Below are 12,500 nucleotides of genomic sequence, written 5' to 3' on the forward strand. Positions count from 1 at the left end.
ACGTTAGATGCCCGTTAGATGCCCCGAGTGGCACGCTGCCGATGACAAGAGCAACATCAAAGTGGAGACGCCGGCAAGTGGCTCAGCTGATAGGCTGCTCGTTTCCGTGTTCAAAGCAGTTTGGAAAAGACGGGGGAGATGAGACCGGACGATGGTGTGGCGCGGCGCGGCGTGGAGACCGGACGATGGTGTGGCGCGGCGCGGAGACTGGACAATGCCTGCAGGGAGAAAGCGCGAAGCGTGGCCGAGAATAAAAACTGGCCAGCTCTCCAGCCGACACCTTCCCGCTGGAGCCCAGAGCTTCAATGACAAAAACACCACCAGGGAGAACTCAGAGAGCATGATGGAGAGAGAGAGAGAGGGAGGGAGAGAGGGAGAGAGGGAGGGAGGGAGGGAGAGAGGGAGAGAGGGAGAAAGAGAGGGAGAGAGAGAGGGAGAGAGAGAGGTACAGGGGAGGGATGCTGAAGGCTTGGCTTGACATTGTGAGCGCACACTCAAACACACACACACACACACATGCTGATGTTGGAGTTCTCTCTGTCACAGTAATATTATTGTTTACTAGTGCTCCTACTGCATCTCATCTCACACTAGTGCTTCTACTGCATCTCATCTCATCTCACACTAGTGCTCCTACTGCATCTCATCTCATCTCACACTAGTGCTCAATTATCTGTTAAAAGCTAAAACGAAAGGAAACTGGAACAAAAAGGCGCTAGTGCTCCTACTGCTTGTCATCTCACACTACGGTAGTGCTCCTACTTCATCTCACACTAGTGCTCCTACAATAACAACAGTCATTGCAACCATTTCTGTGTCTGTGTGTGTGGGGGGGGGAGGGCTGTAATCATAATATACTTTGAGGGGGGACATGTATTCAAATATATGCTCAATAATATTCAGAAAGTCCCCCCCCCAATACCAAGACATAAAATCATTTCTTACTGTAGTATCACTCACTGTCCAAAATAATCACTTGCTACAAACTGGACAATGGTATGCTAAATGATTAAATAACTGATGGAGAGAAAGATAGCAGAGATGAGATGATCTCCGAGATGGTGTTAAGAGAAGAAACCTAATTACAGAGAATTGACTGGAAAACACTGATTTGCCTTGCACAATAACACTCTCTTGAGCCACTGCTTACTGTATATGAAAACACTGATTTGCCTTGCACAATAACACTCTCTTGAGCCGCTCACAATAACCCTCTCTCTCCCTCTCTCTCTCTCTCTCTCTCTCTCCCTCTCTCGTAATTGTAATTGTAAACTCAAATAAATCAGTAAATAATGTATATTTGTGTTATTTGTATATTTTGTTTTATAAAAATCTTTTATTTAAAACACCATTTGAAAACCGCTGTAAAAATGTTGTGTTCTGGAATAGACTCATTATTCTGAGCTGGCCTCTGATAGGGGAGGAGGTGAGCTTTGCACCCAGGACACAGCAGCTCTGTGTGTGTGTGTGTGTGTGTGTGTGTGTGTGTGTGTGTGTGTGTGTGTGTGAGGGGAGAGGAGTGTGAGCTTTGCCCTAGGACCTGGAGGCTCCATGTGTTTGCTGTCTTCACCAGGCAGAGACTTCAACTATTTTAAACTATAAAATAAACTATAGCTTAAATAAGGAATTAAATGTGTCCTCATCATTTGGATACGTTTACGGACTTTGTGTATTCATCTAACTTTTATATACATAACTTATACATACCTTTATCTATAATATCCATTGTATCTCTCTCTCTCTCTCTCTCTCAAACACACTCACACACACACACAAACACACACACACACACACACACACACACACACACACACACACACAAATACAAACTGTAGCCCTTGCTAAAGAATAATAGATTTGACTCGTGTGCCTGACTCCTATCTCCACAGACACCGTTGGAACGCAGTGCAGCATGTTTGTAACGTTTTGGGTTCGTTGTGGTCAAATGTTGGTGGGCCTAATTTGATAACATGGCATCATTATCATCCACCGGCCTGTGCTATAAAGCTCTGCTTCTATACGCTGGGCAATAGCTTATCGTCGGGGCGCATAATTCTAGTTGTTAAAGTGTAGACTATTGTACCCGCTAAAAATAGCGCAATCGGGTGGAATGTTAAGAGTGACTGTAGCCTGTCGGTATGAATGTTTACAGAAGAATTCTGTAGCAAACATAGCAAAAGACAGCCTTTACTCCAGTAGAGCAATCGGGTTGATATGCCCGCGCAAATATTTGAAATATAATAATAATGTAATAATAATAATAATAATAATAATAATACATACATATTCTAAAATACAATATGCCTATTATCTGTTAATAGCTAAAACGAAAGGAAACTGGAGCAAAAAGGCAAGGAAAATGGGTCAGAGCTCTGGTTCCTGTACTTTGAAACGCCGGCCAGATTTCATGTCGTTTATTTTAGAAATTCGCCATATTTAAGAAGTGACCTACAGCCCCAGACGGGGTATCTGCTGCTACTTTAATTAGATTTCAATGTTCTTATGAATACGTCCATAAAAAGCGAAGCAGCAGCAGTCCGTCTGTAATCAGCGGTGGGCATCAAGGTGCCTGTGTCGCGCAGAAACAATGAAGGCGAATAAAATGCGCTTGATTCCGTTTGGAACAGCGCGCGATAAGAGGTGCCAGTGGCAACACACACACTTCCCGTACAGCTCACAGCAGTCTTCCGTTTCCAAACACCGCTCCTTTTAATGTCTTTAATGCCTTTTTCCAGCTCGCGCTTACGCGACCCCGGAGTGCCACGCGGGAGATAATGCGCCTCGCGCCGCAAAGCGGGCGAGCGATCTGGCGAGCGCGAGACACCTGTTTTGGAAAACACACTCCAGACACTAAAGTTTGCTGACTTTGGGGCAATTCATTCGTCGTCAAAAACACTTGCTTGCTACATGGAAAAGGGACACACCTTTCCTTTGTGGCACTTATCTGGCTCAAATAGAGGAAAATATTTTATTGAGGACATTCTAATGCTGTTTACGCAACTGAATTTAGAGCCAGTAAAGAGCTATGATTTGACGAGCAGGAAATGAGGTGGAGGTTTTCTACCTATAACTTATACAAAGCTTAAAGTTGAGTATTCTGGCCAATAAAAACGCAGAAAGAAACCAATTGCCAATTTTAGAATAGATCATGGTCAGATTACATCACATACCTATAGCCTACATTATTAAATTCTATCACAATTTATACTATAATTAAAATTGTGCAATTATGAGCCTGGGTCACTTGGGTCATTTTAAACATGAACATTTATATTTTACTAACAGTATCATGCCATCATCAGATACGAAACTGCCTTCTCCTGAACGACCTGTGTGCTATTGTCAGAGAACCTTGGTAGATTGTCACAAAATTGCGTTAAAAAAAACAACCTTTGTCTGAACTAAATAAACGGATGTTGATTGTTCCTAATATTATTTAGATTAAATTAAAATATGACTGAGAGCAAATATAATATATGAAAGAAAACTCGTGGCCATTTCAGTTGAGCAAGTAGGCGAGATTAATAAACGAAAAACCATCCGCTACTCCGGCAGCTTGATTTCATCATGTGATGTCATTTGTAATTAGAAAAAATCAAGATAATAACCTGCTAACCTGCTTCTACTGGGACCTGTTTGCTTTTTATTATTTGCATAAACCCTGATAGAGAATTATCATATAGTATTGTCGTTGTACCCAAAGAATAGACACGGGAACAGTCTAGGTCTTTGTCGCATTCGCAAATTCAAATGACACGCAGCCTAGGCTACACAATACAAAAAACAAGCATTGAATACGTCCCGAATTATGAGAGTCCACTGAGATATATCATAAATTGAGTTGGGAAGAATATGCACAGTTCTGGTGCTGATTGATTGTGTGCCTCTTTTCCCGCCACGGCCGCGCACCACCTGCACAGCCTTGACCCAAACCGCCCAAACGAAAACAAGTAAAGTCTTTGGAGAAAAACGGGCAGTCTCGTCCACTTAGCCTACAGCGGGGAGACCGCACGGGCCAGTGTGTGTGGCGCATTCTTCTGCTCTGACGTACAGCTCGAGCCAGGCTTCTACAGAATGAAACCGTCAACACTTTCCCCTGCGCGCGAGCTCTCAATACAGCTGGTGACGATAAATGTAGAGCGTCAGTAGAATATAACTGATAAAGATATTGGGCTATACGAAAGCTCAAAAAAGAAAGTAGCCTAGCTGAAAAGTCACGACTTTAAAGCCCATCAAGCATTTATCATCCTTAATCGGTAATTAAATCACAAGGTACATTTTTGGATTATAGACTTAAATTGCATACGTTTATTTTGACAAACTATTTTTTATTATTATTTCTAGATCATTGGCAATTTATTCAAAATAACTTTCAAGTTTTCAAACATTAAGAAACAACTGCCTTTGTTGAAACACTATAAAGGTACCTAAAATAAATGTTTGTTGTAACCCTCGAAATGTCCCCGTCTCCTCAATTTCACATCAGAAGAGTTCATAGACTGAGCAGCAGCACCTTATTCTTCGGTCAAGTTCAGTGCACGATAGTCGTCCCGAGCCCTCCGACGGTTCTTATTGGTAGGTGCGAACGTTACATCACGCGGCTCATGACGCTCGTCTTCCGGCTTCCTTCAGCCGTGTCTTTAAGTCACTCTTGTTGGTGGAGAGCGACGAGACCCGCTCCTCTGTCCGACACGCCTCGGAGCTTCAGTTACAGTGGACAGAAGAGAGCGGCGCAAAAGAGCTCCCTCTCTCTCTCTCTCTCTCTCTCTCTCTCTCTCTCGCTCTCTCTCTCTCTGTCTCTCTTCCTCTAACTCTCTCTGTCTCTGTCACTTCTCCGACACGCTCGCTGCTTCAACCTCGGCTCTGTGATACTGCGCTGTTCCGCGGTGCGCCAACGAGCCCCGCAGTTTCTCCGTTACCGGTGGAAAAGAGTGCGCTTTCTCTCGTTTACGGAGTAAGTACCCTTGTCCTCAGACAGCTCTCTCTCTTCCGCGTGGGCCGGTCCGTGCGCGCAGGTGCTCAAAAACACACGACAATCGCCCGGCTACACACGCGGCTTGTTCAATTCTCTAGACCGTATTCAACCGTGCACTTTGACAGAGAGGGTTACTGCAATGGCATATGTCCGATATGTTGTTATTATTGTGAAAAATCGGTACTGCAAAAGAAAAGTGTCCTCGTCTCCTCCTCAGGATTCGGCGCATTTGGGCAACTTTTGAACTCAGGGCGCTCAACTCTGAAAACGCAGAATGTCGCGTGTGTGTGTGTGCGTGAGGATGAGTTTGGTCAAGGTCGTCTTTATTTGGTTTCAACGTTTTGTGATGTTTTACAGTATACCCCCCCCCCCCCTGTTGTATGACCATACGATCATTGCGCGCGCGTGTGTGTGTGTGTGACACCGAACGTTCTCTCTCACCTGGGGTTTTTGTTTCGTCCCTGACTTGTTTGTGCACCACCAGAACTGCTCATTACACAGCCCGTCTAATTTTTTCATGGACATTAATGTGTGTGTGTGTGTGTGTGTGTGTGTGTGTGGGTGGGTGGATATTGAGGCTGGGAGAGTTAGAGTTCGGTAGAGCTGGGATTCACTCTCTCCCGGCCCTCTCCCGTTCCCGAGAGAGCTCGTGCTATTGTTTGGACACCGTTGGCCAATCTGCCCTCGGAAGGTTGCCAGATTTGTCGGAGAATAATTGGTTACTTTCTCGCTGGCGAGATGAATTGTCAAATAAATGTTCAACAGACACTGAAAACACGTCTGTTTAATGTAGAATTCTTTAACATGAAAACAGGATAGCCTACTTTTTTTCTTTTTTGTGGAATTGGTTGTGTTAAGCTTGATATTTGAAACACTCGGACTAGTTGGACGCTTGTTCATTGTGTGTTGGTCACGGAGAGGGGACGCAGTGGGCAAAGAGAGAGCACGTTTATTATTATTATTATCATTATTATTATTATTATTATTATAATTATTATTATTATTATTGAGCGTGTACAAATTATTAGTGTGTGCCAGCTCTTTGAAATAGTGGAAGATTCTCGTCCAGCAGTGAGGCTGTGCGCATGGGCATTAGTTAGTGGACAGGTGCGCGATTTTTCAAGGACTGGTCTGAACAGGCGCGAGGTAGTCTTCACCAATAACAACCTGACCAACTCGCCCAGCGGAGGCTGCGATGGTCTATATTAGTCAGAGTAAGCTGGATGACAACATGCCCTCCCAAGTATTTAAATGCCACGTCTCTAAATGTGTTGTCTGTCCGTTGTGAGCTCATCAGAGCGAATGTGTGTGATGCCACACCGCATACAGTCCACTTTACTGAAAACTGTTCTGAAAAAAATCTGTGGTAGCGAATGTATCAATGCAGTTAAAATATTCAATGTTAGCACATTTGAAAATAAATTGTAAAATCAAAAGAAAGGCTTTGTATGTATCGCGGCTTGATATAATTTGTATTTGAGCTCTTTGGAACCGCCTGCTAAATCCGCACTACGCGTGCAGGTGTAGTGAGCGTGGCTGAAACGGACTTCAGTCTGGTGAGTTTGGCAGAGCTATTATCACGACGTTTCTTTCACGAACGCAGAGTATGTTGCCATGGGGGAGAATCAGGCTGGCCGCAGTGAAAGACCAGAACTGCGCTTCTAACGAGGGCTTCTGCCGGGTTAGAGTCCCTGCTTCAAGTGAACTAAACAAACACTCGACTCTTAGGGAATCACTTTAACTGAAATAGTTCCTCTTCTTGAGAAAAGACGTTTTGATTACTGAATTGACGCCGTTTAGCTACAGTTTAGTTTTCACAGGGAAGATGATAATCATTTTTTCTCTGTTATGTTTTTTTACATTTTTGTATTTTAACCCTGTTAGGTATATGGTGTGCTGGTTCTCATCTGGTCGGCTTGGCATTTGCATGCCACTCTTTATAAAGATACTTGTGTATGTATGCGTTGGTATCGTCACATTATTTAAGTTATTACGCATCGTTCTTATGGATCAAAGCATTTTACATATATTTATTTAAATACATTTTTTGTACGTTTTCGTAAATTAATTTAATATTAGGCCTAGTGATGATTTATGCGAAGTATTCTCGAAATTAATGATAATTTCACTAACTCTGAACAGTAGTCAAGCAGATGTCTCAGCTTGAGTAGGCTACTGCTGGCATGTATGCGTAGAGAGGATAACAGCCGCTGATGACGTTCCCAGAGCATCTTGTCCATCCCGTCTCTCTGTCCCGTGATAACCCGACTAACTGCGTCCTCGCGGGAGAGGAGCAACCCGGCTCACACATGAAAGGAACGGCTCTAAAGACATCTTTAGGTCATGTATCACTGTGTGTGTGTGTGTGTGTGTGTGTGTGTGTGTGTGTGTGTGTCTGTGTGTGTGTGCTTGTGTGTCTATGAATGTGTGTATGTGTATGGGTGACTTTGTGTGTGTGTGTGTGTGTGTGTGTGTGTGTGTGTGTTTGTGTACTGTATGCATGTGCATGCTTGCATGTGTGTGCGCGTGTGTGTGTGTGCGTGTGTCTGTGTCTGTGTGTGCGTGTATTCGTGTGTGTGTGTGTGTGTGTGCTCTGGATGGCCTTCAGTGTGACAGAGGGAGCAGAAAGAAAGCTCTTGGTCGGCACAATCCTTTCTGATGCACTGTCATTGATTGTGTCCAGATAGTGTGTGTGTGTGTGTGTGTGTGTGTGTGTGTGATTGTGTCCAGATAGTGATCGGATGACCCATTTGGAGACGACCTTTGGGCCCTGGCCTGAGCGGTGTCTCCTCCTGCGTCCCCACTGTGTGAACAGGGTGGTGTGTGTGTGTGTGTGCGTGTGCGTGTGCGTGTGTGTGTGCGCCCCCACTTGCCGTGCTGCGCTGTCCGGTCGGGTCCAGTCAGGTCGGATCGAGTCAGTTGGGCTGAGCGAGATTACCCATAAACCCCCACCAAACAAACGCGCAAAGCACAAACAACACCAAATTAGACAGAAAGCTAACCTAGAAATCTAGACACACCCTGGCGGCAGCAAATTACATTTGCTTTCAGGGCTAGTCTAGCAACTCTCTGTTGGCTTGTGAGCTCGAAAAATTAAACTTCTATCAGGCCAATCAAATCGTGTATAGAGTCGTTAGGCGGGCTTAACATAATGATTGATGGCAGAGTTGAATTCCCTGCTACTTGAAAACAAATAAGATAATGTTGCTGTTGGCGAACAGTGTGACACGAGTTAAGCTTTTATTAAGTTGGCAAAAAGTTTGAACTAGAGAATCTGAAAGACAACCGATTATCCCACCCCTCGGACTGAGCACCGCGAACAGTAAGTGGCCAGACCCTACATTTTAATGTGCGTCTGGCTCGTCAGGGTAACAGAAAGCAGGAAAAGAACGGAAGGGTGGACGCCTGTGTGAACGGATGGTGTGTGTGTGCGTGCGTGCGTGCGTGCGCGTGTGTGTGTGTGTGTTCGTGCGTGCGTGCGTGCGTGTGTGCGTGGGTGTGGGTGTGTGTGGGAGTGTGTGGGTGTGTGTGGGTGTGGGTGCGTGTGTGTGTGTGTGTGTGTGTGTGTTTGTGCGTGCGTGCGTGCGTGCGTGTGGGTGTGGGTGTGTGTGGGTGTGGGTGCGTGTGTGTGTGTGTGTGTGTGTTTGTGCGTGCGTGCGTGCGTGTGGGTGTGGGTGTGTGTGGGTGTGGGAGTGTGTGGGTGGGTGTGTGTGTGTGTGTGTGTGTGTGTGTGTGTGGAGAGGGCCTCTCAAGATGACTCCATCTTTTTTTTCCTGCTCGTCTACTTTTCCTTTTCTTTCTCTCCTCCTCTTTCTCTCCTCCTCTTTCTCTCCTCTTTCTCTCCTCTTTTCTATCATTCTTTTCTCTCCGCTAATCTGCATTTCCTCTGGTCCTCTAAAGTACCTATTGTGTGTGTGTGTGTGTGTGTGTGTGTGTGTGTGTGTGTGTGTGTGTGTGTTCTTCCTCCAGGCCTTTAAAGCGTGTAATTGAGGACAGAGCCCTTAGTGATTATCATAATTTGATGCAGGGCTTTTGTTCTCAATGGAAACAACAATTGTTGCTCTATTTGTTGGAATGAGATCCGGGGCTGGGATATAAGGCCTGGCTCTGCTGTCCCAAACACACACACACACACACACACACACAAACACACGTTCTCCTCGACCGCCGTGCTCAGATGAAATTTAATCAAATCTCCTCCTCGTAAACGTGTATGTCACAGATAATCTTCCGCCCCCTCAAGATAAATCTGCATTGCTGCGCGCTCCACATTACACTGCCCCAGACTACTGTGTCCTGACCAGCAGCGACCCAAATACCCTCAGCTGCACTAGTTACCCAGATACCCTCAACTACAGTAGTTACCCAAATGCCCTCAACTACACTAGTTACCCAAATGCCCTCAGCTACACTAGTTACCCAAATGCCCTCAGCTACACTAGTTACCCAAATACATTCAACTATACTAACTTACCAACCAGTTACCCAAATGCCCTCAACTGCATTAACTTACCAACCAGTTTACACAGAAACACTTATTGCTTATTTTTATGGAGGTCTGTGATATAATAGTCTGTGTACTTGTGTGATAAATGTGTGTTTAGTGTATATATATATATATATATATATATATATATATGTATTTTTTATATATGTGTGTTGTATTTCCTTAAGAGGCTATACGTGTTCAGTAAAAGTTGCAAATAGCAAAATATCTATTTTTATATTTGCATCATGTAGGCAGAGGTCCTTTCAGTCCTGTGGACAAGATTGTTCCTAAAGCAGAACATTTAGTTTGAATGCCCATCTGTGTGGCAATATAACCAAAGATCCTTGATAACTCAGCTTCAACCCTCTCTTATATAACTGTATGTCTGACCACATGTATTTGTGTATGTTTAACAATCTCCCCCCCTCCCTCTCTCTCTCTCTTCCCCCCCCCCTCTCTGTCCCTCCCTCTCCCTCTCTCTCCCTCTCTCTCTCTGTGTGTGTGCTGCAGGTGGCAGAGAGCTGGTGTTGTGGTCAGTGAGAGGTCGTCTGGGAGATGGCCCAGTGCTAGCGCTCGGCATGCCTGAGCAGCCCGGCGAGTCTCCGCTGAACCGCCAGACTAAACGCAGACGAGTGGACATTGGGGTCAAGAGGACCGTGGGTAGCTCCGCCTCCAGCTCTGCCCCTGTGGCCGCCCCGCCCACCCCCTCTGACATCATCAGCGCCACCACGCGCCACGCCCCTTCTGACATCATCAGCAGTGCCACCACACGCCACGCCCCCTCTGACATCATCAGCGCCACCACGGCCGCCAACATCCTCGGCGCCGGCTCCGCCATCATGAGCCACGGGCCCGAGCACCAGGACCTACTGGACTGCCCGCTGAGCGGGCCGCTGGCGTCCGACGGCAACGGCGGCGGCGAGGTCAAGTCCAACGTGCTCCGCAAGCTGCTGAAGCGGGCCAACTCGTACGAGGACGCCATGATGCCCTTCGCCGGCGCCACCATCATCTCCCAGCTGCTCAAGAGCAACATGGCCAAGGGCCCTCATCCCGCCAGCGACATCGGCTCGGACATCGCCGCCCTGCAGGACGACGCGTGCAGTGACCCGTCCTCCTCACGCGGCGACAGCCCCCACGAGCGCCTGTCCCCCTTCGGCCGCCCCCCCGCACTGACCGGCGCCGGACCGGGCGCCCTGGAGACCGAGCGTCTGAGCGACGAACACCTGCGTGCCAAGCGTGCCCGCGTGGAGAACATCATCCGCGGCATGAGCCACTCGCCGAGCGTTCCCCTGCCCACCTCCTCCTCCTCCTCCTCCTCCTCCTCGTCCGGCGCCCGCAACGGCGAGCGCGAGCGTGAGCACGAGAGAGAGCGCAACGGGGACGTGGAGGGTCCGGCGGAGGCAGACATGTCCAGCGTGCCGCAGCCGTCTAGCCCGCGGGAGAGTTACCGGGAGAACAAGCGCAAGCAGAAGCTTCCGCAGCAGCAGCAGACACAGACACAGACACAGACACAGGGCTTCCAGCAGGGGGAGTGTGTGCGCTCTGACCAGCGGGGGGAGTGTGTGCGCTCTGACCAGCGGGGGGAGTGTGTGCGCTCTGACCAGCGGGGGGAGTGTGTGCGCTCTGACCAGCGGGGGGAGTGTGTGCGTGCTGACCAGCGGATGGAGGAGCGTCGGCAGCTCAAACTGCAGCTGGAGGACATGCAGAAACAGCTGCGCCAGCTGCAGGAGAAGTTCTTCCAGATGTACGACAGCACCGACTCCGAGGGCCACGACCCCGACAACGACCCCGACAACGACCCCGGCAACGACCCCGGCAACCTGTCCGAGGACAGCGGAGGCGGCGGCGCTCGCTCTGACGGCGGACTGGACGACTCGGCCGCTGACCGCTCCGACAACGACATGTCCGACCTGGACCCGGGTCACTTTCTGGACAGGGCGAGGGCTCTGCTGCGTGGTCAGGCGCTACTGGACCGCGCCAAGCCCAGGCGAGAGACGCCGCCGGCGTCCGGCAAGGGGCCCGTGGGGTCCATCATGCACGCGGAGGGCAAGCAGCTGGCCGAGACGCTGAAGCAGGAGCTGAACTCCGCCATGTCCCAGGTGGTGGACACGGTGGTCAAGGTGTTCGCCAAGCCTCCGGGCGGGCCACGCACACACACGCACGCGCACGCACGCACACACACGCACGGCCAGCCCCTCTACCCGCCCCTCCATGCCCCCCCTGACCGCTTCTCCGTCAACGGAGCGGACGCCCACCCCAACCTGCACACGGCCAACGCGCGGCTGCAGTGCTTCGGCGACGTCATCATCCCGAGCCCGCTGGAGTCCTTCGGCGGCGTGCCGCTGCCCGGTGCCAATGACCAGACGGAGGCCATCCCCTTGGTGGTGCGCAAGGCCCCATCGGAGCACCACCAGTCGTCGGCCGTGGGGGCCCATGGCGCGCACCACCACCCCGCGCTGCACCCCTCCTCCCTGTCGGCCAGCATGGGCTTCGCACCCCCCTCCTTCCGGCCGCCCTTCCCCCTGCCCCTCATGGGCTACCCCTTCCAGGGTGCTCTGGGCGGTGGGGGGTACTCTGGGAAGGACCGCAGCTCGCCGGACTCCATGGACCTCTCCCGCGAGACCACCAGCCTCAGGACCAAGATGGCGTCGGGGGCGTCGTCGGGGGGACACCACCTGGGCGGTCACCTCGGGCGCTCGTGCTCGCCCACGCACGCGGGCAGCACGGCCGAGGGCCTCTCACTTGCACTCATCAAGTCTGAGTGTGGAGACCTGCAGGACATGGCCGACATGTCGCCCTACTCCGGCAGCACAATATCCTTTATGATGCAGACACACACACACACACACACACCCGCACACACATACACACACACACACACACACACACACACACACACACACACACACACACACACACGCAAACACACACACACACACGCACACACACACACACACACACACACACACACACACGCAAACACACACACACACACGCAAACACAGACACACCCGCAGACACACACATGCAAACACA

General features: G+C 49.3%; 2 protein-coding genes across 3 annotated transcripts in view; both read left to right on the plus strand.

Moving 5' to 3' along the window:
- Positions 1–12,500, plus strand: part of LOC121711568 — a 313,646-nt gene that overhangs the window by 185,514 nt on the left and 115,632 nt on the right. The gene's annotated exons all lie outside the window — the stretch shown is intronic.
- LOC121711564 (prospero homeobox protein 1-like) overlaps positions 4,584–12,500 on the plus strand; it is a 31,976-nt gene continuing 24,059 nt past the window's right edge. For both annotated transcript variants that reach the window (XM_042095265.1, XM_042095267.1), the window contains exons 1-2: positions 4,584–4,954; positions 9,975–12,277. In XM_042095265.1, coding sequence (XP_041951199.1) covers positions 10,043–12,277 — 2,235 coding nt within the window. In that variant the 5' untranslated portion in view covers positions 4,584–4,954; positions 9,975–10,042. The remainder of the gene's footprint in view (positions 4,955–9,974; positions 12,278–12,500) is intronic.

This window comes from Alosa sapidissima, chromosome 6 (assembly GCF_018492685.1).
Source record: "Alosa sapidissima isolate fAloSap1 chromosome 6, fAloSap1.pri, whole genome shotgun sequence".
In the NCBI taxonomy this organism is placed as follows: domain Eukaryota; kingdom Metazoa; phylum Chordata; class Actinopteri; order Clupeiformes; family Clupeidae; genus Alosa; species Alosa sapidissima.